Below are 17,132 nucleotides of genomic sequence, written 5' to 3'. Positions count from 1 at the left end.
AGGGAGTGATGTTATTGGGAGAAAACCAGAGTATGGCAATAAAGTTTGTGCGGTTATTTGTTGTTGCTGTTGTGCATGCGTTTGGTGTATTTGCGTTTGACTTTGATGGGGGATATGGGATTACCGATTGTGGGGTAAAGTGGGGGAGTGTCCAGTAGGACGAGGTCTGTCTGCAGATTTGGCAGTAGTAATGACTGAGTATGGGTGTTCCTCAGTTTCTTGTGTTTGTGGTTTTTTATTAAAGAGTTTAAATGATGACTTTTTGGGTGTGGATTGTTTATTTGTTTCGCTGAATGAGCAACTAGTTGATTCTGAGACGGGGTGAGCACTTGGATTAGTGTTGGATTTTTGACTAGAGGTCTCAATTGTGACGATAATCGTTGGCCCAGTTTCTATATAAAAGAGAATAGTGTCTTCTCAGTCTCTGATTGGTTGGAGGTGTACATTCAGTTTTTCCACTGCTACATTACCATGATGGGGTGCTATAGATTATCTGACAACTAAGCTGGGGGGGGGGCGTCTCTAATTGGAATGACTCAAATTTTCAAGCATTCAACAGGAGTTTAGTTGCTTACTGCTGCAGCAATATTTCTACCTAAATGAACAAAGGAAGTTCAAGAGCTGAAAAGAGAACCAGAAAGATCTGACTTTTTAAATTTCTCAGTATTTATCAGTCAATCCAAAAGTCCAATTTTCAAAAAAATATATTACTTAATTTGATCAAAATTTACAATTAGCTGATCAAAAACCAACAACTGAAGGTGTGGGAGCGCAGAGGAATAGCAAAGGTCAAGTCGATACCACAATTTTGTACCACAATTTTGCACCAGAAAATTTTGTCTTCTGTAAGAGCACAGAGCACTAGAAAAAGGACATCAGCCGTTCAAGGAAGAGTGTTATGTCTTGCAGTGGCAATAGAAAAAATTTTTCCCACATCTAGGAAGGACTGCTGATTTTTAAAATTTAAAAAGAAAAATTTGCAACGCAATCACAAATTCAAGTTTCAATTTTTTCCTAAATACTTTTATTAGTTTTATAATTTTTTAAAACTATTAATTAACTTGTCCCCCGCACAGAAATGCGTTTAATTTGAATTTTTTACGTGGGTAAAACTATTTCACTGATTTAATGGAATTCATTATTTTTAAGACGTTTTATAAAAAGATCTTTGAGTAGAATCTCAAAAAAATAACTCATATGTACTTGTAGAGAAATATCGTGCTAAATTCAAGAGTCTTTTGTGAAAATTTTAAAATCTTAATCTCTGAGACAAAATTTGGGATTTTTAAACATAGTATTTGATCTCGAAGGTTAAAACGGATAGATTAACTTTGTTGAGTATAATTTGTCGAAATATATATTTTTCGTCATATGTGAGAGCGCCCATCAAAGTCCCGTCAGAATACCCATCCCCACTTTCACTAAGTTGTATTAAGTACTGTATTGGTACCCTAATACAAGTTCTTCAGGTAATTATTAAATGTCTATCAAGCATCTCAATCGAACACCAGATATTTCAAGGATAGTTTTTTGGTATGATGCATGTGATACTTCTTGTCAGCGACGTCCTCTCAGCTACATCGGGAGTCATATTAAGCTTGGCCGAGGCAGACTGAAACGTAAAAATCAATAATGAGATTTTTATTTATCTCCGCTTTAGTTTTAAGTACTGGTGTGCTGGTCATTATCATTGTCCTACACTTTGAAATAAAATTTGATACTTTTTAATAAGACATGCTTCATCTTAACATCTCTCGACATTTTGAATCATATTGCCACAAACCTGATTACCAAGATTCCCTTGTAAAAGTTGATAAGATTCTTTAAAGATTTAATGAACATAAAACAAGAAAATGTCTTCAGAGTATTTGAAAAATCTTTCTACAGCTTTTTATAGCCTTTGATATTGTTTGTTTTTTCTCATGCTGAAAAGAGTGACAGCAAAAAATTAAATGTGGGACAAGAATGTTGTTGTTAGACATAAGTGGAAAAGAAATCGGAGCTCTATCATTATTTCTTCTAGGACGTTTTTGCAACGATAAAAAGACTTCGCCTGTTGCAGCTTACCATGTGCTTTGACTCCCAAAAATCTTGCCAATATCCTATTTTTGACGTAGGAAAATAACGGAAATCGTGCCAGAAATCCTAATAAGGAACAAGCTGAGAATTGCTGCTGACGCTAAGTATGTGCCAGTCCGCAATCTCCACAATGCGAACATAGAAACTGTAAGAATCCTAAGACGAATTAGAGACAAAGGGGATCTTAATGAGATAAATTTGAAGCTAATAGAATCCCAAGAGTAAAATAAATTTGGAAAAAAATTCTATGCATGAAAACAGGTGTACTAGAAGAAACGACGGAACATGAGGGTTAAAAACGGTTTCCTAGTACGAAGAAACGTAAATTAGTGGTGTTCTTAGTAAAAATACAAAGCGAGATTGTGTGGATCACTGAACAGCCATTTATGAGTAATTGGTTTAAGAGTCGATTGAAAAATTTATTGAAAATACAAAAAAAAAGATAACTTTGGGGCTCATTCAAAGTTAGTGTGCGTTCTTGCGGTTCTTAATAATCGTATCAACAATCAATGGGCTTAGAAGCTGACTTATGAAAAGATTCGCAAATTCTTTCTACTATTGCTAGTAAGATGGCCTTGAGTCGCATAAGCTGTCAGTACAGAAAAAATTATACGGTGAAGCATCCTAATTAAGGCCAAAAAAAATTCATAACTCATTGGGGTTGATCATAGCTACTTGGTGCCATTTTTGATCAAAAATAGTGTGTTCATAAGTGAGTGCCTCAACTAGAGACATACAATAGGTACAAACTTTCGCAGAATGTGGCGTGTATCATGCCGTCCTCGCAGTCGAAGTCGTCGGTGCCTCGGATCTTGTTGTCTCCAATCTTTTTCTTCACGACACACCGCTCGTCGATCAAAAAGGGATCTGCAACAAACAAAAAGGAATTAAATCGTCAAACAAACATTTTTAACAAAGCCCATCCGCAGACTTGACAAATAACGAAAAAAGTTGGAAACTGTTGCAGAAGTATTACAATTACTACTCAAGTTTTTCTTAGATAGTCATAAAAACAAAAACAAACTTTAATCGATTTCCACCAAATTTCAAACTGTTTGGCAATAATATCGTTGGATAATGATTCAAAGACTTTTTTTTCATACATGCTTATGAAAAACAACTTCTTCTTCCCTAATAGAAACGGAACACTAGTCCTATTTTCGTGCAATTTCTCTAGAGTTACCCGTATTCCTTGGTTTGTCATCTGGTTGTGGGCTGCGAGAACTGTTCCTCCAGAGTTCTTCATTCATCATCTCTTTGGGGCAGTCTATGTACACATCATAGTACTCAAAGGGGTCAATACGTGAAGGTCTCACGTCCTAAACAATTGGAACTGGCAATAATGACACTATTTTGAGTCGGAAAACCAAAAAGGCGGCTCGGTAATGTGCGATCGCACATAAGGTTCCGACCCCGCTCATCCAAAATTTTGGCATAATTGTCTACAAAATGAGCAACAGATGGACAACCCAAAAAATCAAGTATTTTTCAAAACAAAATTGGTGTATGAACGAAAAGATATCCTCCAAAGCAAATCACTCAGTGGAGTACAAAATAATACATTAGGTTGATGAGATATGCCAATATTAAGAAAGCGAGTAAAGACGAACAGCAAAATCAAATAACAACAACAGCAAACATTAATTACATCAAAAAATTTATGTCCGTTTTAAAAAACAAAATTCAATAATAAAGTCGAAATAGCGTCAGATAAAACTTAACTGAAAAAAAACTTGTTAATCACCAGAAAAGATATGGGACCAGTCCATAATAAGGCCTGGTAACAGTTAGACAATAAAGAAGAAAAATAAAGAATTTGAAAATTCTCTTTTTTAAAAAAAAACAATTAATTTCAAAGTAACAAAAACCATTAGAAATCATTTAAAATGTCCCATAGATTTACAATTACCAGTGTTTCTAATTATGCGCATTAAGAACTTTCTGTAATCAATTTTTATGCGGTTAAATAAAGATTAACAAATAGACAACAAACAAAAAATCAGTTAAGTTTTGCCAGAAAACGCTTTCGAAGCCGTAAAGCCATACTTTGGCACTCAATTTATGTTCGATTGCATTTTTGCAAACACCGATAAATTATTATGACCTCTCAATAATGAAACCAGGAAACAAGTAGACAAAAAAGAAAATTCAAAAATAAATAATAATTTTTTTTTCGAAAAAAAATATTTCCCACATGAAAGCCATTAATTAGAAAATGAAATAGTTAAATAGTTGCATTTATCCTTCGAAAGGAAGCCATTGAGACCTGCATTTATCCAGAATATATCTTACGTCTACAAAAAGAACAAAAAATATGGCAAAAAGGAAAAAAATACTTTATTTTATGAAAAACCCGTGTCGAAGCCAGTAAAGTCCAAAAGAATTCTTTGAAAACAATAGATTTTGTGTAACCAATCCCTTTTACACCTTCCCGTGACAGCAAAATTGTCATATTTGGCCTGTAATTAACGCGACTATGTAACAAACAGACAATAGAAGAAACGAAATTGCGAATTTAAAAATGTTTCTTTTATTTTGGAAAACAATTATTTTCAAAGACATGAAAGCCATCAACTATCAACTGATATCAGAATATCGGCCCATTTATTTTTCTTTAAAAAACCAATGAAACCCAGTCATTGTGCAGGAAATTTCATACGACTGAACAGACAAAATGAAAACGACAGTTAAAGACAAAATTAAGAAAATCAATTAAATTCTTCAAGAAAATATTGTCGAAACGGATAAAACCCAAGTCTATATCTTTACAAATTTTAATATTATCCACTGTGCTTTTTTAATATTCAATAATGTGATATATGACCCTACAATAACGTGATAATGTGAGAAAACTAGAAAACGTGAAAAATGGGCAAACACCTGAAAATAAAAAATGTGAAATCTAGTGGTATCAAAGACAGAAAAACATAACTTATGGTGTAAAACCGCAATAAAGGTTAAGTTCGATTTCAGTGGAAAAAGGGAGCATTCTTTTAGTGCTGACACTAAGATATAAGTTGACCAAATTACAAGAAAAGAGCACGCAAAGTTCAAAAAGCCCTTATTTACACAAAAGTCTAATATTTTTAAAAGTCAAAACGGCAATAAGATTTCAAGTAATAAACTAGGTGCAGTAAGTTAGGAGTTGAATTGGACCTATCACCCAGTGACCTTTGATTAGAAATGTTCTGTTATTAAATTATTATATAAAAATGTAAAGTTTTTTAATAAAAAAGACCGATGTATTACAATCCGAATTTGCTTTGGATTCTAACAGTCCGAGATTGATCCAAAACTAGCTCTGCTAATTCTGTTGCTCCATTATTTTTTCTAACATTTAATTTTTCGAATGTAACAGATATAGATATTTTATTAGATAAAAATCAAAAATAAATGCTGCGTTTTTGATAATCAACGAGTATAGTTAGCAAACGGCAAAATTTTAATTAAGGAACACTCGCAACGGAAGTTGAAGTTATAATAGCCCCTTTTTGAGTCTACAAAGATTGTGTTAGTAGTTTTTGGGTGTGTACTTCCTGCAAATATAATCAAAGTAGACTAAAGAAACTTAATTCGTGCTGTTTTTGATAAAAATATTGAATTTTGAAATTTTTAGCCAGCTTTTTTGACACAAAAATTAAATAAAAACAGCCGACATTTGTCTTTAAAAATAAAATCAACAACACTTTCTTAAAAAAACGTTTATAAATTTTAGCGAAATTTGCGAAATTTTAGTCAAATTTCTGGAAAATGTGAATAAAATCAACGGAATTCAGTATGTTTTCTCAAAAGTTTAAACCTCGATAACTCCCTGTAAAATACGAAAATAAAAAAAGCTGTTTAATTCCATATTCTACTTTGGGCAAGCTTTCTAGTGATACCAGTCTCAACTCTCTACGATGAATATATCGATCGGCCAAAATTGTCTGAACAAAAAAAAACCCATTTGAGTATATAGTTACTACCCCCTCAAGAGGGGTCGGAACAACAATTTGAAACCGGTATGTCCAGTACGGAAAGTGTCTATGTCGAGAACGAACTAGACGGAAAGTTATTATGCCCAGATCTTCTTGCGTTCTCCAGACTTTCGTACGTTCACCAGACGTGTGTTCCGTCCTGACCAGAACAATTAAAGTGTGGGGGTCTATTCCATAGCCCCCGAGCAGCCCAAGAAATGCTGATGGAAAAGTAGAACGGATGTGTTTTTAGCGCGATGTTTTTCGTAGGATTGCACACTACCTATAGTAGATCTGCAAATGGTCAGTTTTAAAATTTCTTAATGATTTAAAAAATTATTTGAATTATGACAATTAACTCGAAGGATTTGGTATGATAACGTGACTTGAACTTTACTTGGTGATAGTCGAGATCTCCAACGGGGAAAGCAGCTCTTTTGTATCCCAACCAAATTCCATTCGGAAGAATAGTGTGTCCATTTTTGAAGTCACTCGCGAAATTCTGCACCAAATAATTCTCAATCGATTGCTAAAATTAAGCAAACAAATAAAAAACTTCAAAATTATGCAAGGAGCCAATAACATACAAAAATGATTTTAGGTCTTTTTGGCGGATAGGATATTAGAAAAAAACTAGATTAGGCGATAGCTGTTATTGTTGACGTTGCGATGCAAAATACTGTTCTGCGGATAAACATTTCAATGGCTCGTTCTGGGTCCATCCAGCTGTGTTTGCTTTATTTGATTTGTTATTGTAGCTTTATAGCTCTTTGGAAGTCAGCTCTTATAGCTCTTTTTCTGGCAACATTAAAACAACATAAATGAGTTTTATTTATGTTTTTTTTTTAATTTTGTTATGGTTTCTCAGTAACAGAGTAATAACAAAAATAAAATAAAACAGGCGATAACCGCTTTGTTTTTTAACAAATATTTTAAATTGTAGAAATTTTATATGTAATCAAATCGCTACAGTTTTGATGATCGAAAAGAAGTCGTTGCATAACATGAACAAGACTCACTAGTTGAGGGACAGTTCGTGGTCTGGCCAGGAATCCTCCCTGCAGAGTGCATTCTGTTAGTGCATCACAATATTTCACAAAGAAGTCATCAATGTGCACTTTATCAGATGACTCTTTGATCAACTTGTAACACTTGGCATCATCAGCACCTGAAAATAACATCAACATCTATTCCATATAACCTGGCTGGGAGTTGAAATTCCGGAGAAGAATTGGTATGTCCAGACCGTTCACCAGACTTTGTGGGTTGACGCTTCAACACTATAAAATTGCTGTGAAGTGTAAGAATATTGGTGTTGGGTACGGTGAAAAAAAAACAAAATTTGACTTCTAAAAACCGCAAATTCAGCAAAATTTCACTTCAACTCTAAACTGACCGCAATCCTTGAAAATTCACCTCTTTCGCGGCATTCACCACTAAACCTGCAGGCTCTTTGAGATAAAGTTTGTCCCCATTAATTTTTGCAATTTATACATCATTTCGTGCTAAAACTGCAACCCAGGCGTTTTTGTTCAGACTTTCTTGCATTCTTCTTGCTTCCAGACTAAGTAATTTTGAACGCAGCTGCAGAAGAACTCACGGAGAGGGTGTTCTAGATCACCATCCCCGTGATGTCATCTTCGGTATTAAAAAAACATCGAATTTCCAACTCTGACAAAATGTTAATAAATGGTTTCTAAGTATTGAAGGGGAGAATTAACGCAACAGCTATTTTTTTCGTTTTATGTTCATTTTATGATTGGCATTGGTTTTTTTGGTGACCTTTGATCACTTTTTTGCTTCTGAAATTTTTTACGTGCGAACAGCCACCATCGCAGCCGCCAGCCGACATTGTTCAGGTTGTTGTGAACCTGGAGCTAAGGTTAAACAGAGGTAATCTTCGCACAGACAGCTTCAAGGAGGTAGGGTATTGAGCTATGAATCGTTGGCATGTGAAGCTCAAATATTTCTCCTCAGCTATCAGAGACCTCTGCCTGTATCTCTTGAAATACAAAAATTACAACGCTGCAGAAAAAAGGAATGAATTAATTACCTGATATTGTGGTCCATCCATCACGACATTCTGTTTGAGAGGCTAAAAGAAAGCAGTGTAGAAAAACACCTCACAATAAACATATTGGTTCTTTTAAACCTTTTTTCATATCTAGAAGCACACACGATCAGCCTCAGTGTGATCATTACATTTAATTCACAATAAAAAAACGCATGGTGATTTGTAATTTGATACTTTTAGCATTTAAGTGTTTATCCTATCGGTTATAATTTTAATTTACATGTTTCCTCCAAACAAAAAGAAACGAATTAACTCAAATAGCGTGAGAAACTGTCCCGCCCACTACCGTTAAACATTTTTTCTGCATAAACTTCTGGCAACATATAGATTTAACCATCATAATATTTACTATAATAAGCCTGGGCAAAAAGATTGATTAAAGATATCTCGCGGGGGACACTTTCGCACATGCTGATCATCTGCATAATCTAAACAACGTTTAAAAAATAAACAGCCCATGAGCTGGTGAAATGTCCAACTTACTGCTATGAGCAAATAACAGAAGTAGAAATGCAGTTACTGAGATTGGGTGCATTTTAATGATCCAAATTCCCCCTTTTCAAATTCACAAAAAATTGATAGTGCTTCCAAAAATGTTTGAGGATATTATGAAGTTGGTTTATATTATATCAGCTCGAACTTCCAATTGAAAGGCAGGGTTACATATGCTGCTCAGATTGACAGCTTTGAGGAAACATCTGTGTGTGAAATCTGGCGACGTGAACAAAAGATAATTTAGCTCATGATGAGAGCTGAAAATGAAGATCATGTTTGTATTATCTATTTTTTGCGTATCATCTAATCATGAATCGAGTTGATAAAAACTTCTTCACAAACTGTTTTTACAACGGGCCGATTTGGAAAATGTTAATTAGTGAAATAGAATACATCCAACATTGAAATCGTTTCACAGTCTTTAAGTACAAATGTATTTGCTTTTTCGGGATGAAAATCTCAGACTTTTCTTAGGCAACTGTAAAAAAAGCTAATAAGGCACAATAAAAAAGAAAGCATTTTATAATGGTTATAGAATATAATGAAAATGAATATTGTTCCTTCAGTTTTGAGATCTCTCACTGAGTCTTAAAATCGTTCCTTGATCTGGAAAAAAAAGAGAAAAATTTAAGATGCTTAATTTCCAATGTTATAAAATTTTCTTCAGTTCTTTTCCATATAAGACAAAATTTATGTTTCAGAGAGCTCAATTCCAGTGAATTGATACAAGGAGGCTCGTTAATGTGCGTTTGCACATGGTGTTCCGACCCGGGCTCATCTACATTTCTAACTTAATTATCAACCAAATGAAGAGATAATCAAAAATAGAAGTTTGAGTTAAATAAATTTTTGCATACCTAAAATACTAATTGAATTAAATAACGCTATGCAGCGCTCAAACCCTCATTGCAGCGCTCAAACGATCCGCCATTAAAAAGACTGCGAGAAAAAAATAAACAACAAAATCAGCAAAAACTAAAATTTCACAGCAAAAATTTAATATCTAAATATAAAAGCACCTAGTAACAACGTCAAAATGCAATCAGATAAAGCCTTAGCTTCACAGACTTACTTTTTCGTAACTACACGGCAGATGGGACTTTTCCTTAATGGGACTAGGTAAAAAGCCGACGAACAGAAATAATGCGGCAAAAATATAAAAAAAACCAGTAACATTTTTAAAAACGTTTCATAATTTTAAATGTTTTAAAAACCCTTACCCTTCAACGAAACAATTCTTTATAGTTTTACTAAAAAATCATTACCAAAGAACCTGGATTTGCATAGACTAAGCCAAAAAACGAACTAAAGTTGTATAAAAAGCATTTATGTGAATTTTGTTTCTCTTATTTCAATTGTAATTTTTACTAAATCAGCTAAAGTTTTACTAAACGATAAAATCAGTTCACTTATTTGAAAATCATTGGGATCTGTTATTACGCGAATATGCTATAAAAAATCTGAAAAAGAATCACAAATATTGGCCACTTAAAACTTTTATAAAAAAAGCAAATCGTTCACCAAACAAAAAAACAGTTACGATATGATATCAATGGACATGTTAATTTTTGAATTACATGGAACTGAATAGGACCTCTCAGTAATGAGAATAAGTTACAAGTTGTCTAGAACAACAAAAACCAAAAAGAATGAAAAATTTTTGAAAACGAATAATAGCAAAAACTTAAAACTATGCGCTATAAACTGACTGCTTCAAGAAACATCATTCATTCAAATTTCGATTTGAAACTTATGAGAACTCTCAACAATTTACGACTGCAAAACAAAGTTACAAAAAAACAACAGTCAGAAACAGCAAAGTCAAAAAAAATCAGAGAAAAAAGTGTCGGAGCCATTAAAAAATGAATTATCAGCAAAAGTTTTCTATATTCAAGATACGCATACATGAATGTTTTTTCGCGTTAATTTTGAAGTCACTTTTCATCTTAAGAATTGCAAAAATTAAGATGCTTAGATTTATCTTTTCCGAAAAACCTAAAGTTTTTTTGAGTAAAAAGTTCCAATTCCATATTTAAATGAATAAAAACATAATTTTTGTCACACAAGTAACCAATTTTTAGCAGGGAAAATCAAAATACTTCAAATTAAAACGATATATCTTGTATTAATTTTTTATGTCCAAAAATGAACTGCAAGATACTGACAAAAAGACCGGCAAACATTTGTATTGCCTTACTGCCTTGCAGTTACAATATATTTGCTTTTCTGGGACAAAAAATTGTAACAGTTTGCTTGGCATTTGTATCAAAAGCACATGCGGCTCAGTGTAATGAAGAGCATTAACGGATATTGGTCGGATTCTTATTTTGATTTCAATGTTTCCTATTTGAAAAGTTTTTATTGATTTGTAGAAAAGACCATTTTACAATGCTTAAGTACATCTTTTGAGAGAATTTATTTTGAGCTCTTTTTGTAATTAAAAAAGACAATTTTTGCACCAGAGTTCTCGTTATTATTAACATTGATAAAACAATTGTTTGGCACAGATGTAGCTTATAACTACCTGACATCAAAAAGTTAAAAAGCCCATCAATTATCCTTTTTACGTTTCCGAAAATTTTTGTTTTACCGTAGCTGAATAGAAAGCAACAAACATTGCTATTTGAAGTCTAATTATGAATCACTTCAAGCATTTGATTTCTAAATAGAAATCAAAGAAAATTGCTGCTCAGATATATAGCAGAAAAGACATTTTTATTTCTAATTCTATCTCCGCTGGATGTTTTTTGACTATTTTTCTAAAAGCTGAATGTTCAAAGATTTAAGCTGCTTAAGTTGTTCTGTTGAGGAGATTTTTTGCCTTAAATTTTGTCTTTCAGCAAAAGCTGTGGACTAAAAGTGGAAAACAGGAAACTACGTTTACAATTCTTACGTTGATCTGCTGTGAAAAAATTTATTGAGTAGCTTCTCATTTTAAAAAGAATTATGTCAGAGAACATAATTCGGCAGTTTGTTATGTATACTGCTAGCATTCCAATATTCAATTTCTAATTATGCATCGAATAAACTCGACTAGATTGGTTAGATTTTACAGGCAACAAAATTTGTTTGCTACACGATGTTTAGGTTAGCGTTTTTAGGAATCGAGTCTGAAGTTTTTTTCAGTTTTTTGTGCAATTTACGACAAGTACATCGCCAAAATTTTTTTCAGAGCACTTTTTTCTAATGAAATTGAATTTTTTTACACAGAAGTAGCCAATTGCAAAAAAATATATCTAAATTACGCATTTGTTGTTATCAATATGCGGCCTATAAACCTAAACCAATAAATATTGAAATAAAAGGCAACAAACATTTCTGTATGGTGTTAAAATTGATCTGTTTCGAAAAGATATCGAGTTCTTTCACAGTAAAAAAAGTATTGAAAATTGCAGATTTTTTATTTAACGATGCTAATTTTAATGTCAAATTCAAACAATGACATTAATATCTCATGCATAAGTTCAGATAGAGCCTGCTACATTTTCCCATTTTGCTAAACCATGTTATAAACAATGCTTGTTTTGATTGAACACATCTGTTGGTACCGAATAAAAGGTAGTTCCGACGTAATGGACAGCGACTTAAGTAACATTTAATAGATTGAACACATCTAAATGTACTCTTCTTTTAAAAACTTTAACATTCGAAATAGGAAACAATCTTCAAAACCAAGTTATTAAGCTGCAAAAATTGATCTCACTAGAAGCCGCTATTTCATGAAGAAAATTTACAAAACTGCTATTGCAAAATAAGAACTTATTACCGCAGTAAATTTGATCATTCATAATTAAGGTTTGCTAATTGTTCAAAATTAACCCATAATTTGTACAACAAAACTCTTCTCTAGTTCCTAATGGGGCTTCTGGAATCTTTATTGGAGTTGAGTTTGCAGTCTGAGCTATTAGACATTGGTTTTTAACCTGTAAAATTTTACAATCCTCCCGTCGAAGAGTTGAAAGAACGTTCTCAACCAGCCAAAAAAGGGATAAGGCTCAAAAAAGGGATAGGATTTTTTGCGAAATGTTAACTCAAGGAAAGTAAAACACAACACTTTTCAGTGGAAAATTCTCGGCTTCTCTAAGTGACCTTGTTTTTTTGTCCAAACCTTTTCCTTAGTTTCTCCTAGGAAAGCTTATTTGACAAAAAAAAGCACCAAACCAAGCATTTCTTCAAAAAAATTATAGTTAAAGGGCACAACGGAAAGAGGAAGATTTCACATGAAATGACCAAGTAAAAATTGTAGTAGACGAATTGAACGACCTTTTTCTTTGGAATAGGACCTAACCTCGCCAGGAAAATGGGATCCTGTGGTTTTTATTCTAATGTAAAAAACAAAGGTCAATTCTTTTTTCTTTCCGAAACAATTACAAGTGAAGTGCTCAAAACAACACAGATTCTAAAACACAAAAATTCCTGTGATAAAATAGGCCTTTCCATTTCTTTTTCAAAATCTATTAAACCTGTGGCGTGTGACGCATCAAAATTTAACCGGTGCATTGATGCAAATTTTTTCCCGATTTTTTTGAAATTGGCCAGAATTTAACCGGCTAGAAATTGGCTAACAAAAATGATGAAATTGTGATCAATAATTAAAAACCCATATAAACACAAGAACTGTCAACAAAAACATTTCAGAACAATAATATAGAATAGGTTATTAGGCTACCTATTGACAAATAATATCTTATCTTTGAAGCGAAAACGTCGAGGAACATTGCGCACTAATATATCTATCAAGAGCTTGAGTATCCAGTCTCACTCTTGAAGTTAGAAACAATTTAGACGAAAAAATTTAAGCTTGTTTAAAAGTTTTTTTACATGAGAGAATGCATTGAATTCAGTTTTTTACAATCTATATCAACAATCTACCAGACGTGCCTGGAAAAAGCCGAGATGTGCTAATTGCCCAAGATACCAAATTATTCAAAACATTTGAGAAATCTGAATCAAAATAAGAATTGTGTAGAAAGGATGGAAAGAAAAAAGTTAACTTTGAATAGCTAGAAGACAGAAAACATTTATAAGTAAAAAGTGTCAGTGAGGATATCGTTTTTCGCTATCTGGTGAGATTACGAGCAAATTATGAAACAACAGAGTTTAGTCATGAAACAACAGAGTTTCATCAGCGTTTAGTACGATGGAAGAGCTCAACTCAATTTAAAACTTTTACTCAAAATTTTTAAACAGTACAAACAACCGCTCTATCAATATGGCGTCTTGATCTACGGAGTAGCAAATAGAACAATAACTGAGCCATTACAAGTAAAACTAAATTTTCTCTCTAAAATAAACTTGGCTCAACCAAGTGGAGAAGTTAGAAGCACAAGAAATGAAAACCAGATAAAATCAGTTTGTGAACTACATCTTTACGAACTATCTAATTTGTTAGCACGAGTACTTACACAGAATTATCAAAAAGATACCGTAAAATTTTTCCTCACACAAGAAGAATTGGAAAAGCCAATTTCAAGCGACCGAAGAGTGAAGGAACTGGCATCGGCATGTAAACTTAATGGAAACAACAGAAAATTAATCTTTGTAGGGTTCAAAATACTATACAATATATTTATTAGGTTAGATAAAAGAAGAATTGAAAATTTATTCGAAAATTCTATGAGTGAGATTAAAATGAACAATTTTTTTCACAATTTAGGACAGAATTAGAAAATAGCGTCTGATGATTTTTCAAAAATTTTTGGTAGGAATTTAAGTTCGTTTTTTATCTGTCTTAATAATTAGGACCTGGCCTTTGGGGGCATCCCCCTTTAAAAAAAATGAATTGAGTTTTGAAAAAATTTCTCTTTGAGACACAAGACCAGGCTGTATAGCATTTTTTAGTCGCTGCGGCTTGGTTCTCAAGGCCTAATTAATGATTCCCTTAGATTTGAAAACTTGTTAGGTAATGTTTAATAAGTTATTTTTTACAGTGAAAAAAAAACTTTTTTGGTAAGAGTTTTCCTCTTGAATGAAACTGATGAGTTGATTTCTTTTGCCATCGATCTGTCCACAAATAAAGGACTCGAAGTAGTAAAGTATGAAACAAAACACTGTTTACGAAGCTTTTGCTAATCTGCTGTAGAAAAGGGGCATCGAGCTCGTTTTCATTTCGTATTGTCTATGAGACGAGAAGTCTATGGGACGTTGTTTCGTCAATTCCTTCATCTTGTACCACAATGAATATCCCAAAAACTAGATACAAGCTTATTATGAATCCCAAAAACTAGATACAAGCTAATTAATTCGTCAAGGCAAAAAATTTTGTAACACGTTGCTTAGCTTAGAGTTTTTGTGCGAAAAAAATTTTCATCAATTTTTTTTCAACTTAAAAAATGTGTTCTGATAACAAAATAAAACAGACCAAATTAATTTATTTGGTCTCATACTATCTATTTGCTAGCGTTCAAACCTCAAATGCACATCTATTTTTCCTAAATTGAGCCAAAAAATCTTTCTATCAAGAATAGAAACAGGGAAATGAACGAACATTGGCTACGATGATCAAAGCAATGTGTTGTGAATGAAATTTGAATCGATTTAGTAGAAGTAATTTCTTAACGTCAGTGCACTTATTTCCCATGCAAACAGTAAATTACTATTAATATGATGAGTTTTGTCGCAAAATTAGCTGGCTGCAAAAATTCAATTCTTATAAACGCTTCTATTACTCTCAGTATGCGTTCAAAAAATCTAGAATCAAAACACTGAATAAAAAATTAAAAAACATTGTTATATGATGACTAAATTGACTTGTTCAGCAAAAATAATAAATTCTTTTAATAAAAAATTATGGAAAGTACGGATATTATAGTTGAAGAGACTAGGTTTATTTCTCATCAATAAATTTTAGTTTTCAGAAGAAAATAATTAACTAATCTGGGCTAGTTAAGTAACACTTATAAATTGCTATCAACTTGATAGCAGATATTAACGATAATACGTATACTTCGTGTTCATTACTCATTTTTTCTAATGAATTTTTTTTTCGGATAACTTTTGCTGTAAATTTTTATTCAGACAATACCAGTAAGATCTCATAAATAATTTCCCAGTGATCATCGACTGGAACCGAATTAGATGTACTTCCATCGGAATCGACTGAAACTTACGTAGCATATAATAGGATTAAATTTGTCTATTTGCGGTTTACTTTTAGCATGCTTGAAAATGCAAATTGGAAACAATCTTTGATATGATTGAGTTAATTACACGTACAAATTTGGTATCACTAGATGTTTGTAACAATAGAGCACAGCCTGCACAACTGATATTTCAAATTATGTACCAATTACCTAATAAGTAATAAAAAGCGGTATTGTAGAAGCTAACTAGGTAGCGAAGTGCTGTTTGAGCGGCCGTGGCTACCGTTTGTTTTTTTGAAAGTTGACGAGTATTAAATATATAACCATCTCCTATTTAGTTCAAACTCAGACTTAAGGAACTAGAAATAATTTTGATACATAACTAACACATTACGTGCCCAGTGTCCGAAAAAGCAAATTTCTGTACGTTTTGCGTTTTGTTGAATCGAGTGACAAAAACGCGTTCAACTTTTACACGATTCAGATACTCTTTTTGACTATGAATTTTCATCACGTAAAACGAAACGATGACAATGAAGTTTCGTGGAAAAGTATGAGTGGCAAAAAATTTTCCCATGTTTTCACGTTAACACCAAAAACGCGCTCTGCCAAAATGTGGAGCTCGTATATCCAATTTTGAATCAAATTTGAACTAAACTAGACTAGTTTCACTCCTTTTCAAAAACGCTTACTTATCTGATCTTAAAAAATAGGCCCTAAAAAGGGCCTACAAATCACAAATCGAGTACACATACTCGATTTTTCGAGCAATGGCCATGTAATGTTGAACTTTGTTTTATTACACTTGTAGAGGTCTAAAACGGACAAGCTGAAGGGTTAAATAGTGATCAATTAAATAGCTTACGAAAAAACGCGGCAGATAAAGAAGGAACAAAAAATTGATCAGAAGTTTCTCAAAATAAAAACACAATGCGATTAGATTCTAAAAGTTTTAAAACACTTTTTCAGAAAAAGATTCTTGCGTTATCGTTCAAGTATAACACAAAAATTCATTGAATGTAAAATTGGAAAGTAGTTTCAAAGTAAATGTTTCCTATTTTCAATTCATTTCGAAATGAATTTGTCTCTATTTTGAGACTCACGTTTCGTTTGCAACATCACTTCAAATTTCTCCTGCTGCTTTTTATCAGTAATTCAAAACTGGCAGCTGTGACCTTTTTTAGGTTGAATCATCACAAAGAAAGAATGAAACAACAAAAGAGGCAGCCAGCCGATATAGTATATCGGGTACAACACACTTGACGAAAGCACAAAGTTATTAAGGCTCAATTTTTTTTTAAACCAGTTTTCGCAGCAATGATTGATTATTTTAAGTCTTGCTAACAATTAAAATTTACAGAAAAAAACATTTTTGTAAAAAAAATGAATCTTTTTCCTCAAAACAATTAGTTTTGAGCAAAAAATTTTTTTTGAGAAAAATTGTTT

At 32.7% G+C, this 17,132-nt stretch overlaps 1 protein-coding gene across 1 annotated transcript; it reads right to left on the bottom strand.

Annotated features, from left to right (window-relative positions):
* Positions 1-1,316: 1,316 nt before the first annotated feature.
* Positions 1,317-8,722, bottom strand: LOC142346005 (uncharacterized). The gene is made up of 7 exons (XM_075398481.1): positions 8,593-8,722; positions 8,089-8,130; positions 7,055-7,203; positions 6,433-6,564; positions 3,263-3,398; positions 2,830-2,946; positions 1,317-1,612 (listed from the first exon to the last, which is right to left on the bottom strand). The coding sequence occupies exons 1-7, from the start codon at positions 8,642-8,644 to the stop codon at positions 1,593-1,595; spliced, it is 648 nt and encodes a 215-aa protein (XP_075254596.1). The 5' UTR covers positions 8,645-8,722; the 3' UTR covers positions 1,317-1,592.
* Between the last annotated feature and the right edge of the window lie 8,410 nt (positions 8,723-17,132).

This window comes from Convolutriloba macropyga, chromosome 1, assembly GCF_964194025.1.
Source record: "Convolutriloba macropyga chromosome 1, txConMacr16.3, whole genome shotgun sequence".
Lineage (NCBI taxonomy): Eukaryota > Metazoa > Xenacoelomorpha > Acoela > Convolutidae > Convolutriloba > Convolutriloba macropyga.
Note: the sequence above shows the minus strand (reverse complement) of the source record. Positions and strands in the feature narration are given on the sequence as shown.

Coding starts and splice junctions, on each gene's coding strand:
- LOC142346005 (XM_075398481.1), bottom strand. CDS start 8,644: ATGCACCCAATCTCAGTAACTGCATTTCTACTTCTGTTATTTGCTCAT. Junction 6,565..7,054: donor CACGAACTGTCCCTCAACTA/GTGAGTCTTGTT, acceptor GCTTAATTTTAG/CAATCGATTGAGAATTATTT. Junction 3,399..6,432: donor GAGATCTCGACTATCACCAA/GTAAAGTTCAAG, acceptor CCAATTGTTTAG/GACGTGAGACCTTCACGTAT.